Here is a 24328-nt window from a genome sequence, read left to right on the forward strand (position 1 = left end):
GCGTAAAACATAGTAACTATAAAGTGAATAATAACTAGAAATACATATACCCACACAAATAGATGGCATATATATTTAGTTTAGGCAGATTATTCTTAGAATATTTAGCAGTATATAGTGAGTCCTGAAGACTTTCAAACATAAGCTAATAATCAGTTGGCTGAAATTTCAGATAAAGAGCTATCAAATGTCTGGTGTTGGGCAATCTAGTATTTTAGCTTCTTGTTCAGTAAAATTAAAAACACATGCTGGGGCAATGGACATGCTCTTTATTGTGCAGAGTGGTTACATGGGTGTAAGCACAGGTACAAATTCATTGAGCTGTACACTTCAGATTTGTGCATTTTACCGTATATACATTATATCTCAAAATAAAACTAAAAATATAATAAAAAGCCAACCACGACGGACTAAAAACAAACACACAAATTTGGACATGCAATGATCTTTCAATCATTGTAGTTTCAGATTTGCTTTTAGTTACTTTTTAATGTGTGTGTGTGTGTATATATATATATATATATATATTTTTTTTTTTTTTTTTTTTTTTTGAGACGGAGTCTCGCTCTGTCGCCCAGGCTGGAGGGCAGTGGCGTGATCTCCGCTCACTGCAAGCTCCGCCCCCACCCGGGTTCACGCCATTCTCCCGCCTCAGCCTCCCGAGAAGCTGGGACTACAGGCGCCCGACACCATGCCCAGCTAATTTTTTTGTATTTTTAGTAGAGACGGGGTTTCACCGTGTTTGCCAGGATGGTCTCGATCTCCTGACCTCGTGATCCGCCCGCCTCGGCCTCCCAAACTGATTGATATTTAATCAAAGGGGCATGAAACACTTTTTCCCCTCTTGTGTTGATCATTCAGTAAGCTAAGTTACTTAAAAGGATCCTGTGATCTTTTTATAAGACCAGAAAGCCTTTAATTTACCCGTTATTAAGTAAGATGGAGTAATAACGGTTTCCAGAATTTGTATAACACACGATGCAGTCTCTAGGGGGCGGGCCTACTTTTTTCTTTTCACTTCATCCTCCTCTGCGGCGATGTCTTTGTGGGTTCGTCAGGTAACGGTATCAGCAAATGGGTTTTTAACTAATCTTTCCCTAAGATACTATAGTTCCACATTCTATCCTATAGATTCTCAAAATCCACTTTTACACTAGGATGCCACTTGAGGGCAGTTCTGATTTGGATATATCTTTAAAATGATTTGCTTTAATGTTTTCATCTCCCTGCGTTATAAACCACCATCTTCTGACGTTTAATTTACTTTCAAGTAAAGTCCTACCGCCGGCCTGAATTTGGTCATTGCATGGGTCCAAAGTTCTGCAGCTTGAGAAAATCCTGCAAAACATCCGGAAAGGTGGGAAAACACTACAACTCCCAGAACGCAGCGCTTTCCCTATCGCCAGCCTGTCCCCTCCAGCTGCCCAGTGACCAGCCTCTGTGAGCCTCCTCTCAGCCCTATTGGTCAGTTTGCTCGTCAGTGCGGGAGGAGGAGGGAGGGGAGGAACAGAGAATCCCGGATGGTACGTTTCCCGCCACCGCGCGGCGCCCAGCGGAAACCCGAAGAAGAAGTTTTTGATTGGACAGTCGCTATTCCGGCGTCAGATAACTCAGCCAATCATAATGTTTATATGCTCCCAGGGTCCCCGCCTCTTCCTCGAGGTAACCTTTAGTGGCGGGAAAAGTTCGGAAGTTTTCGCGCCGGGGTGGAGTCATCTAGGGAACCTTCGGGCTACTTTGGTAGAGGTAGTTCTTTGGCAGCGGGCATGGCGGGTACCGTGGTGCTGGACGATGTGGAGCTGCGCGAGGCCCAGAGAGATTACCTGGACTTCCTGGACGACGAGGTGAGGGAGCCGCCGGCGCGGGGCTTTAGCGCTCGGAGCCTCTGCAGAGGCGTCCCGGGAAGCGAGAGGCCCGCCAGACCTCCATACCGTGTGCTGCAGCGGAGCCTGCCGGGCCCGAGTCTCCAGCCCCAATCTTGTAGCTTCTAACGCCGGACTCGCTAGTTTGTGTTCTATAAGTGAACTCTTAGGAAGCCAACTTTCTCCTAAGTACAAGCGATGGTCCGGGCACGCGAAAGGCGGCAGTTTCCCATTAAGTGCAAGCAGATTGGCAAAGCCCACCTCGGCCTTTTGCATTTCACTGCTCTCTCTTGATTTGGGGAGACTCGGGGAGGGGGGAGGGGCTGCCCTAGGGCTATAGTGACCAGCCGCGTTGCAGAGTGCTCAGATTTTAGGGACTGACTTTTTACCAGGAGGAAAAGACTCCCTAATTCGGCTGCATTCTTTTTCAATACCAATTAAGATGCAGATAAAAAGTATTTTGTGTGCAGGCCAAGGGGATTTTATGTGCAACCCAAGACTTAAAAGCCATAGAATGTTGAAAAGCTATCTTGAAGGGTTGATGATGTGACCAAATAGCTGAGATTCTCTATTCCTTTAGGTCGGGGTATGAGAACGCTTTCCGTATTGCAGAGATGATTGGGGAAAATACTACTTTTTACGTAATTCTTTTTTTTTTTTTTTTTTTTTTGAGACGGAGTCTCGCTCTGTCGCCCAGGCTGGAGTGCAGTGGCCGGATCTCAGCTCACTGCAAGCTCCGCCTCCCGGGTTCACGCCATTCTCCTGCCTCAGCCTCCCGAGTAGCTGGGACTACAGGCGCCCGCCACCACGCCCGGCTAATTTTTTGTATTTTTTAGTAGAGACGGGGTTTCACCGTGTTAGCCAGGATGGTCTCGATCTCCTGACCTCGTGATCCGCCCGTCTCGGCCTCCCAAAGTGCTGGGATTACAGGCGTGAGCCACCGCGCCCGGCTTTTTACGTAATTCTTAAATGAAAAGCCATTTTAATGTGACTATTAAGAGTCCGTTTAATTTACATTTTTATTGTATATATTTGAAGTGCACATGTTTTGATATGCGTGGTGAAATGATTACTACCGTGAAACAACATAACCATCTATTCGCATTGTTACCTTTAACATTCACATTGTTAGGTTCAACTTAACATTTTAAAAGTTTGCACTTACTGTCCTTTTAGACTTCTCGAGCTCATTTTAATTCTCCACTAAAGACAGAAATTACAGCATGCAGAAAAGTCGTCCATGATGATGGGAATAACAGCATGGACCTTGAAGAAGTCATTATCATTCTTACAGTCCCCTCTTAGGATGTATTTCGAATCTAAAGATAGTGAATGAAAGGAAGAAATTGATGAGCACATACATACTGGGGATTCAGCTCTGCTGCAGAGATTGACGTGGCTATCTGGCTGTGAGAACTACTTCTGTTTAGAAACGTTTCTGAATTTGTGGCTATGGTGATATGTGGTGGCTGTTTTGCAGGAAGATCAGGGAATTTATCAGAGCAAAGTTCGGGAGCTGATCAGTGACAACCAATACCGGCTGATTGTCAATGTGAATGACCTGCGCAGGAAAAACGAGAAGAGGGCTAACCGGTGAGTGGCAAGGAGATACACTCGCTCTCAATGAGAATGGCTCCCTTCCCTCTTGGCCAGATTGAAACAGCCTCTCAGGAGAGGACTTGTATGAAATAGGATTGATCTAGAAGTCCTCATAGCTCACCTGCACCTATTATTATTTTTATTTTTTCCGAAAAGTAGGTGGTTGGCATTTTCCTCCCAAATGCTCCTCCTTCCAATGTTTAGCTGAATATGATTTTTATATCTTTGATAAGTTGAATTAAAGTTGGTCCTTAGTTCTGGTATTTTACTGAGTCTTATAGGATGGCAGGAGAAAGCAGAAGCTGGATTTTCTCATTGTTTTTAATGATCCATTCAATGATCCTGCTGTTTTGAGGATCCATTGTTTTGAATTCCGCCCTGTCTAATTTTTCTTTCTCCTGCCCGTGTACAGGCTTCTGAACAATGCCTTTGAGGAGCTGGTTGCCTTCCAGCGGGCCTTAAAGGATTTTGTGGCCTCCATTGATGCTACCTATGCCAAGCAGTATGAGGAGTTCTACGTAGGATTGGAAGGCAGCTTTGGCTCCAAGCATGTCTCCCCGCGGACTCTTACCTCCTGCTTCCTCAGCTGTGTGGTCTGTGTGGAGGGCATTGTCACTAAATGTAAGTGGGTTAAAGGGGGCCACTAAGGAAATGAAGATAGAATAAGACAGGGAGGTGGGGAAAGCAGGGGAGGCAAAGTAGATCTGGGTAGCTTGTGGCTTCAAAGAGGTGGAGCACTGGAATTATGTGGTAAAACTTGGAGGGGCTTAGGGCGTACATTGATTAGGGGGACCTTGAGTAATCACAGGTGTTAGTAGAATGATGAATTCTGCTGAGAGCTGGAACTCCTGGCAAGCTCTCATTCCAAACCCTAACTCCACCTATTTCATTAGTTGGGATCGGTGGTACTTAAAATTTTACATGGATATGGTGGTGGTCTATATATAAATAAGATGAACAAAAGGTAATATTGAAATATCATAACCTAGTGAAAAGAACACAGTATTTGGAGTCATAGGCTTGCATAGGTTTGGGTTCCACTTGTATCATCGTCTAGTTGGGTGAGTTTATATGTGCACATTTTCCATTCCTAGGTTCTCTAGTTCGTCCCAAAGTCGTACGCAGTGTCCACTATTGTCCTGCTACTAAGAAGACCATAGAGCGACGTTATTCTGATCTCACCACCCTGGTGGCCTTTCCCTCCAGCTCTGTCTATCCTACCAAGGTAAGGGGGATAAACTGATTGAGCTGTCTTGGAGGTTGGAGTCAAAGATACCTGTTTTAAGGCAAGGAGTTTTGTAATATCTGAAGTCTTTTTTCTGTAAAGGGTGAAAAATAAGGATTAATCCAAAGGAAAGATTGATTGCAGGCCAGAGTTTAATATGAAAATCCCACAATTCTTATTTATTTATTTGTTTATGTTTAAAGATGAGGTTTTCCTATGTTGCCTAGGTTGGAGTGCCGTGGCTATGCACAGGTGCAATCATGGTGCACTAAATTTGCAAACTCCTGGGCTCAAGTGATCCTCTCAAGTAGTTGGGATTACGGGCTTGTGCTATGGCACCTGGCTTCACAATTTTTTTTTTTTTAAGAGACAGGATCTCTGTCTCTCAGGCTGGAGTGCAGTGGTGCGATTATACAACACTGCAGCCTGAAACTCCTGGACTCAGGAATCTTCTCACCTTAGCCTCCTGAGTACCTGGGATTATAGGCATGAGCCACCAGGTCTGCTAATTTTTTTTTCACTTTTTTCTAGAGACAGGGTCTTGCTATGTTGCCCAGGCTGGACTTGAAATCCTGGCCTCAAGTGATCCTCCTGCTTCCATCTTCCAAAGTATTGAGATTACAGACATGAACCACCATGCCCAGCCACAACTCTTATTTTTTTTTTTTCTAGATGGAGTCTCGCTCTGTCACCCAGGCTGGAGTGCAGTGGCGTGATCTTGGCTCACTGCAAGCTTCGCCTCCCGGGTTCACGCCATTTTCCTTGCCTCAGCCTTCTGTGTAGGTGTGACTATAGGCGCCCGCCACCATGCCTGGCTGATTTTTTGTGTTTTTAGTAGAGACGGGGTTTCACCGTGGTCTCAATCTCCTGACCTCGTGATCCGCCCGCCTTGGCCTCCCAAAGTGCTGGGATTATAGGTGTAACTCTCATTATTTTCTTAAGAAAACACTTGTTCGTTTTAGAAAATTATGGAGTAGTCAAAAGAAGATGTCACCTACATAGATGTTTTAACAACGTTATAATCATATAATTTTGTAATCTGCTTTTTAAAAAGTAGAAAAATATGCTAGACTGTTATGTAATCTTTAAAAATATTTCGTTGTGGGTTTGGGAGAAGGCTGGCATAGGAAAATGCTTCCTTTATTCTTAGTGTTCAGATTGATCTGAATTGAGGACAATGCAAGGCTTTCCTCAGGAGACAAAAGATCATTTTAATATTGATTACTTGATGTCTGAACTCATTCTATCAAAGAATTCCTCTCCTCCCCTCATCAAATTTTAATTGAGAACTACTGTATTGAAAGCACTGTTAAGTGCTATGGAGGACAAGGATATAAAGAAGACCCGGTCCTCGCCATCAGTCTTCACAATGGTGGAGAAATGAAACATATAAACAAAAACGAGAATGAGTATCTTAGAATTATAACTTAAGCATACTTTAGCATCATTTCATCTGGAGGTAGCTCATCTGGAGGTAGTTCCAGATGAAATGCTGAGATCAGAGAAATTAAACAATTTGCTTATGGTCCCAGTTAGTGATGGCCTTAAGGACTACAACCTGTGTCTCTTTAGTTCATGCCAGTTGTATTCTCTAAGTCATTCTGTTGTCTTCTTTGGACCTTAAGGTCTCCACTTTTCTAAAATTTCTTCTTCAGGAAGTACTTGGGAAGTACTCTTCTGCTAATTACTGTGGCCAAGCTTCTTGAAAAGTGAAATACATTGGACCAGATCTTCTGGAGATTGTCTGTGATGGTGCTTAAGAGCGTGGGCTTTGGAGTTAATACCTGTGTCAAGTCCAGACTCTTACTTAACTGTGTGACCTGGGGGAACTTACTTAATCTCTCCTAGTCTCCTGGTTTCCTTGTCCATGACGTGTGAAAATATCTTCTTTACAAAGTTGTGATAATTAGATAATTTTGTGAAGTAATAGCACAGTGCCTGGCACATAGCAAACACTCAATGAGTGACAACTGTGTTTTTAGAAAATTCAAATGTGAAGGAAGTAAAACTTCAGTATACGTACAGGAAAGCTCACATAAGTGTATAGTTTGATGAATTTTTACAAGCTGAGTATACCTGTGTAACCAGCTCCAAATGAAGAAGTATTAGCACTCAAAAGTCCCTCTTGAGGGCCCATGTTACCCAGGGGTAACCACTATCCTGATGTCTAACCCGCATGGATTACTTTTGGCTGTTTTTCTATTTTATTTAAATACTCTTTTGTGTTGGGCTTCTTATGCTCAACATTGTGTTTATGAGATTTATCCATGTTGTGTATAGGTGTGTTTCATACATTTTTATTGCTGTACAGTATTCATTTATGTGACTCTACCATGTTTATTTAACCCTTGCACTATTGATGGCATTTTTATACTTTTAAATTTTTGACTATTAGGCATAATGCTGCTATGAGCATTACATAATACATGCTATGCATGGCTTTGGGTGAACGTTTCTGTTGGGTATTACCTAGAAGTGGAAAAACTGCTTCAGAGTGTAAGCATATATTCAGCTTTAGAGGGGAAGTAAGAATCTTAATTTAGATGTTAATATAACCATAGTCCATTCAGACTGTGGGTTGCCCCTTCCATTCGATGCTTGTTACTAAAACAGAGGGGAACACAAAAACTAGGGAAGGTACTTGACTTTTTTTGTTCCTTAATAATGAAATTTTATGAAGTCATCTTATTTGCCATGACAGGTGAGTGTGGCATTTTTAAGACAGGACAGAGTTCACTCTATCCCTCTGTGTGCCTTTTTCTAGGATGAGGAGAACAATCCCCTTGAGACAGAATATGGCCTTTCTGTCTACAAGGATCACCAGACCATCACCATCCAGGAGATGCCAGAGAAGGCCCCAGCTGGCCAGCTCCCCCGCTCTGTGGACGTCATTCTGGATGATGACTTGGTGGATAAAGCAAAGCCTGGTGACCGGGTTCAGGTGGTGGGAACCTACCGTTGCCTTCCTGGAAAGAAGGGAGGCTACACCTCTGGGACTTTCAGGTAAAGGGTCTGCCCTAAAGTGTATGTAATGCTGTTGATAGGTTCCATTTCTGGTAATAGCCTTTCTCCAGTTTGCCGTATTCCAGAGTTATATCTGATAGGTGGAGCACTCTACCTTTCTGGGAGACAGGATACCTTCAATACCTCTTTTCTATCAGATAAAGCTGGTGATACTTACCATCATATGCCAAAAGTGAGAGTTATTGGTGACAATGATTACAGCCTCATGGCTTTCCTGGGAGTTTCTCATTTAATTACGCTTCGTCCCCATACACAGTTCTGTCTGAAGCTCTGTGGGTCAATTCCAGAGGTGGGGCATGATCAGCATATTTGGGTCACAGACAGAACCAGTTGTTTAATTCACAACAACTACCTACCTCCTCCTCCCCAGTTCTGATTGGCTGGTCTAGTTTGGTAGCCTAAAAAGGCTTACTACTGCTGGGGGTACTAGCTACTAATGTTAGAAATTGAATATAACGGGCTTCCTCTTTATTCTCTTTGTTCCAGGACTGTTCTGATTGCCTGTAATGTTAAGCAGATGAGCAAGGATGCTCAGCCTTCTTTCTCTGCTGAGGATATAGCCAAGATCAAGAAGTTCAGTAAAACCCGATCCAAGGTCTGGGCATCGTTTAGAAATTTGAGGGTGGGAATGGATTTCTAAGAGTTGTGTTTTGGTGCATGACTGTTTTTGTACTAGATTAGAAGAAGATCAAAAAACATTTTTTTGTCTAAAGTGTTTGGTGTTAGCTTCTTCTATTTTTGGGTAAATCAACACATGAAGGGTGTTTTTGCTGTTTGTTCTTTAATAATTCTGTTATTAAACAATTTTAATACCTACTACTTGCTGGGCTGCTAAATGAGCCTAATAGAAATATTAGGATAGCTGTTAACTTACAAGTGTACCAATAAGTCTGTTAATTACTGAAGACATTGGTGATGCATTACTACTTAAATATTTTTTCTTTGTTTTAGTTCTCCAACTTGTTTTTCTTATCTTTTTCTTTTTAATATAGGATGTATATCCACATTTAGAATTGAACTACATATATGAATGTGTGATGATAAAGGTTACTGTTCAAGCATAGTACATGTTCTTATTAAACCTAAAATGTTTTGAACCTGGGAATACTTTTTTCTCTTAGAGATTAAACCTCTAAACAAATTTTGAAATTTGAAATTCTGAAATTCTGCCTCTGTGCCTACTCTGATAATGGCCTGATAGTGTGATTTGTCTTAGAGAAGAAACTTGCAATTAGGAACAGTGTACATGTTTCTATGTTTCTTCAAGTATTTTCTTTTTTCTTCTTTTTTTTTTTTTTTGAGATGGAGTCTTGCTCTGTCACCCAGGCTGGAGTGCAATGGCGCGATCTCTGCTCACTGCAACCTCTGCCTCTTGGGTTTAAGTGATTCTCCTGCCTCAGCCTCCCAAGTAGCTGGGATTATGGGCACACGCCACCACACCTGGCTAGTTTTTTGTCTTTTAAGTAGAGATGGGGTTTCACCATGTTGGCCAGGCTGGTTTTGAACTCGTGACCTCGTGATCTGCCTGCCTCGGCCTCCCAAAGTGCTAGGATTACAGGCCTGAGCCACTGCGCCCGGCCCTCTTCAAGTATTTTCTATAGGCCAAAGTATATAAAGTGGAGCTCTACAAAGTACCATTGAATCTCACTTAGGCTTGCCATTGGTTTTTTCTCCGGTAGGATATCTTTGACCAGCTGGCCAGGTCATTGGCCCCTAGTATCCATGGGCATGACTATGTCAAGAAAGCAATCCTCTGCTTGCTCTTGGGAGGGGTGGAGCGAGACTTAGAAAATGGCAGCCACATCCGTGGGGACATCAATATTCTTCTAATAGGTATGATGTTGGGGATTTGCTTTAGACTGTTGTTCTTGTGTAGTGGTTGTCGGGACCTATAATATGTAAGATTGTATATTCTGTACTTAGCAGTATTTCAGTCCTATCAAAAGGCTAAAATGAATCTTTTTTTTTTTTTTATCATGTCTGGAATTCTTGATTTATAGTATATGATATATTCTTCCATGAGTGGTGAAGGGAAAAGCGAAGGAAATAATATTAAAAGCCAATTACTGTATGACTGTTGTGTCAGGAGCTGTGCTAGAAAGGCAGAACTTGCTGGGGGTGCTGGGGAGTTTCCTAGAGTGTCATCACTGCCCCCACCCTACAGGAGACCCATCGGTTGCCAAGTCTCAGCTTCTGCGGTATGTGCTTTGCACTGCACCCCGGGCTATCCCCACCACTGGCCGGGGCTCCTCGGGAGTGGGTCTGACGGCTGCTGTCACCACAGACCAGGAAACAGGTAAGGGAATAAGGGTCCTTTGCAAAGGCCCAGCAGAGAGACTGAGCGTAGATCCTTTGTGTGCCCTGGCTTGTGTTCTGAAGATACAGTTGGTAGGTTAGTTGAGGCCAGATTATAGAGGACTGAGTATTCAGCAATGGTGGGTGAGTTATTTGTCTTTGGTTCATCTATTTACAGGAATGTTTTCGATTTGAAACAAAGTCTTAGCACTTTAGAAAGGAAATAAAAATAAAGATTGTACTATTTTATGAACTAGAGGAAGGGATTTGGAGACCAGTGAAGAGAAGGCAGAGGCCTAGTTGGGATATTACTTGAGGATGAGGCCAAAGAGAGACTCTATAAAGGAGATTTGTGAGAAGCTAGTTACTTAGGGGTCAAAGTGGGACAAAGAGATACTATTAATATTTAGGTTTAAGCTGAAAAGGTGACCCACCAGAATTTCCTGTAAGTTTCTCGCAGCCAACACACCGTTGCCGCGTTCACATGTGCAAAGTGAAAGATTCCTAGGAAGGAGATTGAAATCCTTCCCTTCTGGCCCCTATAACCTAGACTGTAGCATGTATTTTTACCTCCTCATTTCCCAGGGGATCGTCGTCTGGAAGCGGGGGCCATGGTCCTGGCTGACCGAGGTGTGGTTTGCATTGATGAATTTGACAAAATGTCTGACATGGATCGCACAGCCATCCACGAAGTGATGGAGCAGGGTCGAGTGACCATTGCCAAGGCTGGCATCCATGCTCGGTTGAATGCCCGCTGCAGTGTTTTGGCAGCTGCCAACCCCGTCTACGGCAGGGTAAGTAGAATCAGGCCCCAGCTATTGTCCTCACCTTCATTTGATTTTGCTGACTAACTGGGCTGAGGAGTGTATTCTAGGTGACCCAGGGCAAAGACTAAAAATAAGGCCATTTTCTTGTTATTATCATTTGTTTAGAGCAGGGTTCCTCACCCATTCCTGCACAGCAGACTCCCCTGGAAAGTTCCTTATTTAAAAGTAACTTTTTAACAATATAGCTAAACAGTCCATTTAACATATTTAGCAGTCCATTAAATAAAAGGACTACATGCATGTGGCGGAGGAATTTCTAAACAGAACAGAGCTAGAGTATGAAAATGAAAAGACTTGCTTCCCTCTCCTGTCACTTTGCCAAGAGGTAACAGCTTTGAAGTGTTTAAGGAAACAAAAATTTAAGCATGTACCAGCAAATACACTATTTCCTTGTTAAGAGTTATCTCTTTATCTTTGTTTTTATCATGACTGTGATGTGCTAGATATAATCTTTCATATTTGTCTGTGCCTGGGGTTTGGTGAGTTTTTCCTTTTAAAAAAATAGATTTCTAGTATTCCATCATAGGGATGTATTTAACTAGTCTCCATCTGATGGGTATTTAGTGGCTTCCTTTTTTTCCTTCCTATTTTGAATGAAGCTGTAGTGGCCATCCCTTTATGTGTGTTTTGTTACAGATTTGGGAATATATCTGTAGTATAAATACCTATTAATGAAATTACTGGATTAAGAGTTACGTGCATTTTTCTTTTGGTAGAGATTGCAAAATTACCCTCTTTAAAGATTGTACCATGTTAATACTTCTATTAATGAATGCTCATAAATGCTTTGTATTTACCAACTCCTTTTATTCTATCAGTAACTACCTCACAATGTATAGTTATCTTTATTTTACAGATGAGAAAATAGAGGTACAAAAGATTATGTAACTTGTTCAAGAGCCACAAACTTGAAAATGGCAGAGCCAGGATTTGAGCCCAGAGCTCATGCTGTGTCCCGGCAGTTTATAATCCTACAGTGTATGGGAATGCCTTGTTGCGATGGTGTTTTTTATACATACAGTTGCATGGTCCCCAGCTCAGAGTTTCTGAATTGAAATCTCTGAGTTGGAGCTCTTGGTAGCTATGGTTTAGAGAGGCTCTGCAGGTTTAGTTTTAATGTGTAGCTAGGGTTGAAAACCATAGGTTTTAAAATTAATGATGGGGCTGGGTGCAGTGTGTCATGTCTGTAATCCTAGCACTATGGGAGGCTGAGGTGGGAGGATCACTTGAGCCCAGGAGTTTGAGACCAACCTGGGCAATATAGTGAGACCTCATCTTTAAAAGTAAAATAAAGTAAAATAAATGATAATGTGTGTTTATGTCATTCTCAAGAGTGATTGGGAAATATAAGAAAAATGGCAGAACCTGAAATGTGAACATGGTCAGAATCATTATTACCTAAAAGTTGTTATGTTCTCTGATTGTGAAGTGTATGTGGATGGGTAGGTATCTGTCCAGTAGGCCCAGAATTGAAAGGAGAGAGTATTGGGGTTTTTGAATCCCGGGAAAAACTCCCTTGATTTTTTTTTTTTTTTTCTGAGACAGCGTCTTACCCTGCCACCCAGGCTGGAGTACAGTGGAGTGATCCTGGCTCACTGCAGCCTTGACCTCCCTGGGTGCAGGTGACCCTCCTACCTCAGCGTCTTGAGTAGCTTGGACTACATGTGCACCACCATGCCTGGCAAATTTTTTTTTCTTTTTTAATTTTTATAGGTACAGGGTTTTGCCATGTTGCCCAGGCTAGTCTCGAATTCCTGGCTGAAGCAATCCACCTGCCTCCCAAAGGGCTGGGATTACAGGTGTGAGTGGATGTGCCTGGCCAGTTTCTAAGATGTTATGATTTGTACATCATTGACCATTTTAGTTGAGGTTTTACTCATATCTTCTGATATTTTGCTCATATCTACTCATATCCAAAAAGTTCTAAGTGCTTGTAGCCTAACCAACTTGCTCTGTCTTTATGACAGGTAGGGGAAAGGGATCATCTCTCAGTCAGGTCCTGCCTTGGGAATGAGAGGAGCAGAATAAGGTTTGGGAATGAGGGGCCTGGTTTAGAGACCTACATTCAGCCTGTTAGAGGTTCCTGTAGTAGGATGTGGGGCTTCCTAGGAAGCTCAGTTAAAGAAGGGTTGCAGGTAGAAGAGATGATTTACATTGTTTAATGGCTTTAAAATACTTCACTTTTTCACTGTTTTTCGTCTGTTTTGCTCTTTGAGGTCAAGCCTTCCATTCCCACTCCCAGAATTGCAGCAGCCTTGTTCTTTCTTCCTATTGATGTCATGCCCACTTCTGTTGTCCTCACATTCCCCAGTATGACCAGTATAAGACTCCAATGGAGAACATTGGACTACAGGACTCACTGCTGTCTCGATTTGACTTGCTCTTCATCATGCTGGATCAGATGGATCCTGAGCAGGATCGGGAGATCTCAGACCATGTCCTTCGGATGCACCGTTACAGAGCACCTGGGGAGCAGGATGGCGATGGTGAGGCTATGAGAATAGTAAGAGTAACTAATGGAAAGGGGCTAAACAGGTGGTAGTTTCTCAGGCCCAACCCAGGTGGTGGTAGGTGTTTCAGTGTCTGGGTTGATGTTGAAGAGCCCCCAACTGTTTAGCCACCTCCCCTTCTCGCTTACTGGAGGTTATCCTAAGGTATGTCTTTTGTCCATTTCTGGGTCTGGGAATAACTTTGAGCATCTTCTGTGGGCCAGGCAGTTCCACCATCTTTATCTGTGGGTTCCATGTGTCTGATTCTTTTTGAGCCCTTTCTTTATGAATCTTGGTGTCTTCCCTTCTTGTGCTATAGAAAAAGCAATTTCCCCTGGGTTAAACTCTTTATTACTCTCCTTTCTCCTAACTTGGGTATACCAGCTATGCCCTTGGGTAGTGCTGTGGATATCCTGGCCACAGATGATCCCAACTTTAGCCAGGAAGACCAGCAGGACACCCAGATTTACGAGAAGCATGACAACCTTCTACATGGGACCAAGAAGAAAAAGTAAGCATTCTCATAACTCTGCCTCAAGGGAAACTGAAATTTGTGTTATATTAGAACATGTGTATGTCTAAGCTTAGCTAAGGCATTATGTGCCCAGATCAAAACCATGCCTGGAGTCATAACCATGTGGACTAATTTTCTTTTCTGGGTCCACAATATATCCTTTTTTTTTTTTTTTTTTGAGACGGAGTCTCGCTCTACCGCCCAGGCTGGAGTGCAGTGGCCGGATCTCAGCTCACTGCAAGCTCCGCCTTCCGGGTTTACGCCATTCTCCTGCCTCAGCCTCCCGAGCAGTTGGGACTACAGGCGCCTGCCACCGCGCCCGGCTAGTTTTTTGTATTTTTTTAGTAGAGACGGGGTTTCACCGTGTTATCCAGGATGGTCTCGATCTCCTGACCTCGTGATCCGCCCGTCTCGGCCTCCCAAAGTGCTGGGACTACAGGCTTGAGCCACCGCGCCCGGCCCACAATATATCCTTTATCCTGGCCAGTTGCCTTGTAAATGTTTGGGTGATTCAGCCCAGGTTCAGGTCTTTTCTTTTTTTTTTTTTTTTTTTTGAGACGGAGTCTCACGCTGTTGCCCAGGCTGGAGTGCAGTGGCGCGATCTCGGCTCACTGCAAGCTCCGCCTCCCGGGTTCCCGCCATTCTCCTGCCTCAGCCTCCCGAGTAGCTGGGACTACAGGCGCCCGCCACCGCGCCCGGCTAATTTTTTGTATTTTTAGTAGAGACGGGGTTTCACTGTGGTCTCGATCTCCTGACCTTGTGATCCACCCGCCTCGGCCTCCCAAAGTGCTGGGATTACAGGCTTGAGCCACCGCGCCCGGCCCAGGTCTTTTCTTAAAATAGAGTTTGGATGACATGCCTAACTGATGGTGGGCGTGCCTTATACATGAAAGATGGCACGTGTCATGTAGCCATTTGTGATGAAGGGTCAGCAGATAGGAAACATTTGAGACTTTGTAAGTAGACTTGGGTGAAGGAGACGTGTGTTCAGGTGCTCAAAGCATGAAATGTGGGATCTTACACCTCTATTTTTGGTCATGATGCAGTAAGAAGCATAGCATAATCTTCAAAGCTGTTGGTTTAAAAATGCAGAATTTGGAGTCAGAAAACTTTGAGTCTACTTCAGCTTCTCTGAGCTGTAGTTTTCCCACCTACAAAATAGAGCAAATAATAACCTAAACTTTTTATCTAAACTACTTAACTCACAAATAATACCCGGAATAATTAAATAAAAATATGTGGAAGAATCTTGTATATGTTCCATATAAATGGGAGTTATGATAATGGGTTCTAGGCTTTGTCTGTTTTGATCCTGGCTTTTCTGAGAGGCAACGCCACTAATCCAGGCAGGTGGTAAGGTGTGGCAGGGAGATGGAATTCACTGTGTGTGGCTCCAGGGAGAAGATGGTGAGTGCAGCGTTCATGAAGAAGTACATCCATGTGGCCAGAATCATCAAGCCTGTCCTGACACAGGAGTCGGCCACCTACATTGCAGAAGAGTATTCACGCCTGCGCAGCCAAGATAGCATGAGCTCGGACACTGCCAGGGTGAGTGCCTAGGGGAGCCTGGGCCTAGGATCCCTTAGGTATATGGCTGGGCAGGAGTCCTTGCTATCTGGGAGCTCTGAAAGCATTTTAACTTAGTGACTTTTTTCCCTGGTCTGAAGAGTTTCCTGTTACACAATTTTAATCATTTCCTTTTATAAAGGAAAATGAAATAAGGACCCCAGAGGTAACATGTCTCTCATTAGTTAAAATGACATTGGCCTCCAGAAGCTATGATTCATTCAGCCAACATAGGAGTGACCTAGACTAGTGACCTAGTCGAGTGACCTAGACTAGTGACCTAGTCTCTCTTACAAGCAATGTAAAATTAATAAGCACTCTTTTCAAAGAGCTCAGATCCAGGATGGGGAAGCACAAAGGTAGATAGACATCCGTGCATATTTATAAATATTTACCTCAGTGTGGTACTTACAAAGGAATGAATATGAAAGGCTATTTGAGTATAGATGAAGAAAGTGTTAATTTTCTTTTAGACTTCCCTGAAAGGGTATGAATGTCAAGGAAGGATTCCCAGAGAGTACAATATTTGGACTGGACTTTGAAAAAATGACTAACAGGCAACCATGATGGTTATTCAGAGCAATTTCTGGTAACCTAATATAGCTGTCCATGAATTTGTCTAAATCTTTTTTTTTTTTTTTTTTTTTTTTTTGTGAGATAGAGTTTCACTCTTGTTGGCTAGGCCGGAGTGCAATGGCGTGATCTCAGCTCACTGCAGTCTCCACCTCCCCGGTTCAAGCGATTCTCCTGCCTCAGCCTCCGGAGTAGCTGTGATTACAAGCATGTGCCACCATGCCTGACTAATTTTGTATTTTTAGTAGAGATTGGGTTTCGAAACCATGTTGGTCAGGCTGCTCTGAACTTCCGACCTCAGGTGATCCACCCGGCTTGGGCTCCCAAAGTGCTGGGATTACAGGCATGAGCCACCATGCCCGGCCCAAATTTGTCTAAATCTTTTAGGGGCAGTGGATTTTGCGGCAGAAAGACCCAAGTCCAGAACTCTTATTATGTGACATAGACATAGACTTGGATTAGACATGATCCCAGATCATCTACTCCAGCCTCACCCACTCTGTCTTCTCAAATCCCTGCTGGGACTCTTTTGAGATGGAGTTTTGCTCTGTTGCCCAGGCTGGAGTGCAGTGGCATGATCTCGGCTTACTGCGACCTCTGCCTTCCGGATTCCAGCTGTTCTCCTGCCTCAGCCTCCCGGGTAGCTGGGACTACAGGCCTGTGCCACCATGCCTGGCTAATTTTGAATTTTTAGTAGAGACGGGGTTTCACTGTGTTGGCCAGACTGGTCTCAATCTCCTGACCCTCGTGATCCGCCCACCTCGGCCTCCCAAATTGCTGGGATTATAGGCGTGAGCCACAGCACCTGGCCAGGACTTTTTAATACCCCCAGTGACAGCATGCTCAGAACATTACTGTTTTGAAATTTTAGAATATTTGTTAAGCTTAAACCTATTTCCCCACAACTTTTACCTGTGGCTGTTGGTCTTGTTTTCTGGAGGTTGTGTATCACCTGTCTTCCTCATTAAACAGCTTACTTTCTTTTTAACTGTTCCTTTCCCCATGCGAACTTCTGGTGTGTGGCCCGCCCTCTCATTGAACCTAGAACTGAGCATCATACACTATTTTAGTTGAGGTCCTAGTGTGAGGTCTGTAAGTGAATTCCAAGACAATTTGGATTCTCTAGGTATGCTATTGCAGGCTAGGATTTCATCAGCTTTTTAAGTGGTTCAGGAATTAGAACTTGTCATGGAGTATATGACTTCCAAACTCTGGTAGCTTTCTAAATTACTACAAAATTTAATGAATGATTTTAAATGTGAATGTATTTAGTTTTGAATGTCATTGTGAATATACACGGTAATTTAGGAAACTTGAAACAAGAAGGGACCAGGATACGTCAGTGATGGGTCATATAATGGGAGACCTGGAAGGTGTGACAGAAGAAGTTTCTTTTTTTTTGAGATGGAGTCTCGCTCTGTTGCCCAGGCTGGAGTGCAGTGGCGTGATCTTGGCTCACTGCAACCTCTGCCTCCTGGGTTCTCCTGCCTCATCCTCCTGGGTTCTCCTGCCTCAGCCTCCTGAGTAGCTGGGATTACAGGCACGTGCCACCACACCGGGCTAATTTTTTTTGTATTTTTAATAGAGACGGGGTTTCACCATGTTGGTCAGGCTGGTCTCAAACTCCTGACCTCGTGATCTGCCCGCCTTGGCCTCCCAAAGTGCTAGGATTGCAGGTGTGAGCCACCACGCCCGGCCTGGAAGTAGTTTCATGTCTGATCCCAGCTCTGCAGCTAGCTTTTGGACTGTGGACAAATCCTTTCACCTGTCAGGTCAGCTTCTTTATCCTTAAAATGAGAGGATTGGACACATCAGAATCACCTGAAACTTGTACACATATCTAGTCCCAAACACAGATTTCTGATTCATTCATTTCCAATTCATTCTGATTGATTAGGTCAAGAAGGCCATTCAGACAATAGCATTGTAAAAGGTAAAAGCACCCCGGTTTGGTATTCACCGGTCCCTGTGAGAAACATTTGTTTGTTAGGAACAAATGTTAGGAATGTGTCAGAGTTCTCCTTCTCTGGACTGAGTTTACTCAAGCTACATATTTGTCCTCAGATTACTCCTTTCCTATCCCTCCTTCAGTGTGACTTTGGAAACTCTCCTTGAAGGTCTTTGAGTCCCATTTCCTTCATGTATAAAACTTCTCCAAGTTATTAAGAGGGTGAAATGACAATGTATATAAAGGCAGACTTCCTGCTGCATTGCTGGCCTACAATCACTGATGATTTTTCTCCCTTCTGTTTTCTACACTGTAGTCTTTTATCTTTCCAGTTGTTAGATGCCTAATTTTCTTCCCTGTTCACTTGCTCCTCCTTCCTGCAACAGTCTTGGGTATATTTCCTTGATCCTTGTTGTCATCTTTCTCATTTTTATATGGTATCTATAGAGAACACTGAGCTCTGAATTCTCTGCTTAGGCCTCCTGGGGCTTTTCTGGTAGTGTCATTTCCCTTTCTGTGCAGTAGGATTGATGGGCATGCCTAAAGGATTTGGGATAAGCAATCCTCCCTTTTCTTCCCTAGACATCTCCAGTTACAGCCCGAACACTGGAAACTCTGATTCGACTGGCCACAGCCCATGCGAAGGCCCGCATGAGCAAGACTGTGGACCTGCAGGATGCAGAGGAAGCTGTGGAGTTGGTCCAGTATGCTTACTTCAAGAAGGTGAGGATTCAGATGGCAGGGTATGAGAGGCTCTTCTGAATAAATTACAGATGCATGGGCTTCCCAGCCTTCCATGACTGACAGCTACATTTGGATCGTCAACAGAAAGCAGTATTTGTCTTCCAGTGATCAGTCTGCCTCACTCTTTCCTCTGGAACACTCTGTGATTCTCAACCTTGACTGTACCTGAGAATCAGATGGAAAGCTTTAAAATGCTGATTCCAGGGCTCCTAGAGATTCTGGTTTAGTTGATGTGCTATACTTTCAGTCGGCTGCTTCTCTGTGTACTCCTACTTCCTTTGCATCTTAGAAAAAAAGTAGGTGTTTTCAAAAGGGCTACCTTGGTAATCTTCCTTGTCCCTCTGTACCCTTTCCCCTTGGTAGTCTCTTCAAATGTCCCATTGGCACCTCAGAAGCTCATGTTTAAAGTTGAACTCTCAAACTTGCCTCATCCTGTTTCCCAATTTCTGTTTGTGACATTGCATCTCTGTCATTTTAGATATTAAGCCTCAAAGCTTAGACTCCCTTTTCCTAGTTGCCCACTCCCGCCCCCGTCTGGTGAATTTTAGTTTTGGGGTTGAGTTGTGAGTCTGATAAAGTCTTCCTCACTTTTTGCTAGGTTAAGGGTTGTCTCGGATTTCAATTAGACACCTGATTTATAAGGAAATAGATTGTTTTCCACTTTACTATTATGTGCTAGACATTTGTTTCTTTATTCAGTAAACATTTATTGAGTACCTACTATATAAACAGCATATAACGTACTTCCCAGCATTTTAAAAAGGTGGGTAGCAGTCTCTACTTCTGCCCCTGGTCCTGGGACTTAGGGATAAGAGGAGCTAGGTAAACCATTGGAAACATGGAAGTCATTCCTGCTTATGGTGCAGAAGAGACTCGGAGTTCTCGATGCAGTTCCCCTGCATCAGTGACCCCTCCAGCCCACCCACACTTGCCTTGGTCCTAGGTTCTGGAGAAGGAGAAGAAACGTAAGAAGCGAAGTGAGGATGAATCAGAGACAGAAGATGAAGAGGAGAAAAGCCAAGAGGACCAGGAGCAGAAGAGGAAGAGGTAAGGTGGGGCAAGCAAATGAGATTAAAAAGTTGGTGGCCAAAAAGTTGGTGGCTCACACTTGTAATCCCAGCACTTTGGTAGGCTGAGACGGGTGGGTCACTTGAGTCCAGGAGTTTGAGACCAGCCTGGAAAATATGGCAAAACTCTGTCTCTACAAAAAGTAGAAAAATAGCCGGGCGTGGTGGCGGATACCTGTGGTCCCAGCTGCTCGGTAGGCTGGGGTCGGAGGATTGCTTGAGCCTGGGAGGCAGAGGTTGCAGTGAACCGGGATCACGCCACTGCACTCCAGCCTGGGTGACAGAGAGAGATCCCATCTGAAAACAACAAAAAAAGTTCCAGTGGGACTGGGGAGAGGAGTAGAGGGTAGAGGGTGGAATGAGCGCTGCTTATTGATGTCAGGTTGTTCATGGAGGGTGTTCCTAGACCTGTACGGTTTGTGGATGAAGATAACCTGGGTAAAAGAGAGACAAAGAGAGTGAGACCTTCTCATGTGCTTTTGACCCCTCTACTGAAGAAATGCTAAATAGTAGGAACAGCAACCCAACCACTGAGGGTTTTGAATATATACTTAAAAATTCTAAGGGAAAAACCTTCATGCTTATGGTTGAACTTATAAGGGTGAGTGATGTGGGAAAGAGCATTGGAAGCAGCGCCTGTTTGTGTTCTAGTCTGGGGACTTGGTCGTGTTTAGAACAAGCAGCAGTTTGCAAAGGCCTAAGCCTAGTGCTTCACTTTGACTTAGTGGTTCTGTTTCCTTTTCTCCATAGTTAGAAGCACAACATGGGGCTCCCTTGCCTTTCTGTCTCCAAACTTTCTCTCTCTCTTAACTGCCCTGGGTATTTTAGAAGGAAGACTCGCCAGCCAGATGCCAAAGATGGGGATTCATACGACCCCTATGACTTCAGTGACACAGAGGAGGAAATGCCTCAAGGTGAGTGAGCGCCCCTTAGTGATGAAGGAGGTTGTTCCTGTGACTCTTGGACTTTTCCAGTTGCTCTGTGCACTTTAGTTTCTTGTGGACTCTTGTTTGTTTGGCTCCCTGTTTGGGGCCTATGTCCAAGAGGTTTGTCCCAAGAGAGCTTCAGGGGAAACCCACAGTAAAAGCTTTGGAAGAAGCTTTGCTCTATTGTGTACACCTCCTTGATGAACTGTGCTGTGCTATACCTGGTATAAGCATTTCACATAATATGTATTTTGAGGGTCTCCTGCCTCACTAATTCCTTCATCATCCAGTGAAGATTTCCCTTTGTCCTAATTGTTCTGCCTGGCCCCATAAGAACCCTAGGAAATAGGAGTGTTCAGCAGGCTGAGTGAGGGATTGGGAGTGGAGATGAGTTCCCTAGTGTTTGTGGAAATGGCTTCACCTTGCTAATCTTCCCCATCTCTACAAACATCAACCCGCTGAAGTACACACTCCAAAGACAGCAGACTCACAGGAGACCAAGGAATCCCAGAAAGTGGAGTTAAGTGAATCCAGGTGAGTAGGGATGTTGCTCCTGCCCCTTCAAGAATTCTGTATCACTGAGGAAGGGACTTTTTTCCCTTGGAGAGGGTGGGAAAAAAACTGCTGGTTATCAGTAAAACACAAAGCTGGAGACCCGCGGCTTTTAACATTTTATATTCTCATTTAATTTCAAACTTACTGAAAAGTTACGAGAAAAGCATGAAGAACTTCTGGATGTCCTTTACCCGGAATCTTCAGTTGTTTAAATTTTACCGTTTGCTTTATTAATAATTCTCTCTCTAAGAATTTGAATTATGTCTGTGTGGGGTTAGGAAGAAGAGTTTTACAACAAGTACAACTTACGTCTTACTGTAACCTCAGATTCTTCTTGGTGGGATAGATATATTTTGGCCATTTGTTTTTGAAATGAATTTTTACCACCAGGGTTTTAGGAGACATTTTTATCTATGAATTTTGTTTACTGAACACCAAAGAAACTCCATAGGCAAGTTTTACGTTTTTTCTTTTTATACTTTAAACACATAGCACCATGTATTTACTGAAGAAAATTTGAAAAACATTGAAAAGTATTTAGAAAAAAAGAAATCAATTGTAACTCTATCCCTCAGAGACAACCATTCAACTGTATCTTAAAATGCTTCTTGAATCAGCTTGTATAGATCTCTCTTTTTTTTTTGAGACAGGAGTGCAGTGTTTTGTTTTTTTTTTTACCTTTTTACAGTGTTTATTTTTTACTTTTTGTAGAGACGGGGTCTCCCCATGTTGCCCAGGCTAGTCTTGGATTCCTGGCCTCAAGGAGTCCTACCTGGGCCTCCCAACCAAAGGGCTGGGATTACAGGCATAAGCCACTGTGCTTGTTTGATGTCATTCTTTTTTTTTTTTTTTTGAGACGGTGTCTCGCTCTGTCGCCCAGGCTGGAGTACAGTGGCGTGATCTCCACTTACTGCAAGCTCCGCCCCCCAGGTTCATGCCATTCTCCTGCCTCAGCCTCCTGGGTAGCTGGGACTACAGGCGCCCGCCACTGCGCCCAGCTAATTTTTTGTATTTGTTGTAGAGACGGGGTTTCACAGTGTTAGCCAGGATGGTCTCGATCTCCTGACCTCGTGATCCGCCTGTCTCGGCCTCCCAAAGTGCTGGGATTACAGGCGTGAGCCACAGCACCCAGCCGATCTCATTCTTTTTAATGACTGCAGGGTTTCCATGGTATGGATGGGTAAAAATTTATTTAACGAAATTCTCTGATGATAGACATTTGGATGTTCCCTGTTTACAGTAAAACAGTATTAAATTTATCAGTGTGCACTCATGCAAGTATAGCTGTAAGGTGAGTTCCTAGAAATGGGCTCCCTGGGCCAAAGGATATACACATTTAAGGCTTTAGTAAGTGCTGCTAAATTGTCCCCCATTGATGCTGACCAGGTTACTGTTTTACAGCCAAGGGGAATGCCAATTTTCCACGCACTAGTATAATAGTTTAACTTTAAAGGGGGCTCCTCAAGGGTAATGCTGCCATCAGAGGCAGATGTGTGTGTGAGAAAGAATATTGAGGGGACACCTCTACTATATTAACACTATGACTTTTCCTAGAATAGCTCTTTCCTGAGAGCATTTGGGTTTGTTTACTCCTCTCCCCCTTTCTCCTGTCTGGGGCAGGTTGAAGGCATTCAAGGTGGCCCTCTTGGATGTGTTCCGGGAAGCTCATGCGCAGTCAGTCGGCATGAATCGCCTCACAGAATCCATCAACCGGGACAGCGAAGAGCCCTTCTCTTCAGTTGAGATCCAGGCTGCTCTGAGCAAGATGCAGGATGATAATCAGGTCATGGTGTCTGAGGGCATCATCTTCCTCATCTGAGGAGGCCTCGCCTCTGAACTTGGGTTGTGCCAAGAGAGTTTCTTCCGTGTTTCCCCCTGTCCCCAACCCAACTCTTTGCCTCTGCTCCCCTCACTAACAGTGTTGAACTGAAGGCGAGGAATGTTGGTGATGAAGCTGAGTCAGGACTCGGTGGACCCTTTGGGAATGGGTCATGAAAGCTGCCATGGGGTGAGGAAAGAGGAGACAGTGAGAGAGGACAAGGACTATTGCATCTTCATTGCAAAAGCACTGGCTCATCCATCCGCCCTACTTCCCATCCCACACAAACCCAACTGTAAATAGCATGACTTCTGAGTACTTTTGGGGGGCACAACTGTTTTCTGTTCGCTGTTTTTTTTTTCCTGCAGAGCACTGTGGTCTAGACTAGGCTTTGGGTGGTTCTAACTGGTGGAGAGAAGCTCTGATGCATGTCATGCTGGTCAAGAGAGCTTTCTTTACAATAGCACCAGTTAAGGCGAATATATATTGTACCACAAAACAAACCCAATATCCAGATGAATATCTGAGATGTTGAATAAACTTAGCCATTTTGTACACGCGGTCTTAATAGTTGTAGTCTGTTTTTCATACATATATTGAATTTTGTTTTCCTTGAGAGCAATCGTGCAGGGTTTGCTGCTCCCGCATTTGCAGCAAACTACCACACGGTGGCAGCAGCCTGCTGTGCGCTCTCTCTGGGGGTCATGTCTCCTCTAGAGACAGTTTTCTTCCTCAGCAGCACCAGCATTTATCAGTCAAAATTGATAGTGCAGACCAAACCCTGCCAATTTAAAATAGCTAAATGGCCAGGGGAGGCCAGTGAGTAAAAGTCCAGGAAAAGAATTACCCCTCTGCCTGGCGCTTTTTGCCTGAATCTAAACTTACCCTTCATAAAGATAGAATACCTGATATGTCAGACACCTCAAAATCCTGGGAGTTCTTGCTCATAATGAGATCTTGTTAGAGGATCCTCTTTTTTTTTGAAACAGGGTCTCGCTTTGTTCCCAGACTAGAGTGCAGTGGTACAATCAGCTCACGACAGCCTCGACCTCCTGGGCTCAAGTGATCCTCCTGCCTCAGTCTCCCGAGTAGCTGGGACCACAGACACATGCCATCATGCCCAGCTAAGTTTTTGTTTTTTATTTTAGTAGAAGTGAGGTCTCTCTGTTGCCCAGGCTGGCCTTGAACTCCTGGACTCACATGATTCTCGCATCTCGGCCTCCTAAACTGTGAGATTATAGGCATGAGCCACTGTGCCCAGCCTATAGGATGCTTTTGAAACTACCTGGGTGTCC

The 24328-nt window shown here is 43.9% G+C and overlaps 1 protein-coding gene across 2 annotated transcripts; it reads left to right on the forward strand.

Annotated features, from left to right (window-relative positions):
* Positions 1–1677: 1677 nt before the first annotated feature.
* MCM3 (minichromosome maintenance complex component 3) lies at positions 1678–23590 on the forward strand. 2 transcript variants are annotated; one of them, NM_001266671.1, is given in 17 exon segments: positions 1678–1844; positions 3343–3455; positions 3874–4082; positions 4556–4686; positions 7451–7689; positions 8197–8305; positions 9390–9543; positions 9875–10006; positions 10591–10799; positions 13144–13318; positions 13706–13832; positions 15233–15383; positions 18505–18645; positions 19610–19713; positions 20562–20647; positions 21124–21193; positions 22835–23586. In NM_001266671.1, coding segments are annotated over 17 exon segments (2427 nt in total). In that variant the 5' UTR covers positions 1678–1766; the 3' UTR covers positions 23034–23586.
* The last annotated feature ends 738 nt before the right edge of the window (positions 23591–24328 follow it).

The sequence above is a fragment of the Macaca mulatta genome, chromosome 4 (genome assembly GCF_049350105.2).
Source record: "Macaca mulatta isolate MMU2019108-1 chromosome 4, T2T-MMU8v2.0, whole genome shotgun sequence".
Taxonomy (NCBI): Eukaryota; Metazoa; Chordata; class Mammalia; order Primates; family Cercopithecidae; genus Macaca; species Macaca mulatta.

Excerpts from the sequence above, each read along its gene's own strand:
- MCM3 (XM_015136467.3), top strand. The coding sequence starts at position 1,792 with ATGTGGAGCTGCGCGAGGCCCAGAGAGATTACCTGGACTTCCTGGACG. Across the intron at positions 4,687-7,450 it reads GCTCTGTCTATCCTACCAAG|GATGAGGAGAACAATCCCCT; the intron begins GTAAGGGGGATA and ends GCCTTTTTCTAG. Across the intron at positions 13,319-13,705 it reads TGGGGAGCAGGATGGCGATG|CTATGCCCTTGGGTAGTGCT; the intron begins GTGAGGCTATGA and ends TGGGTATACCAG.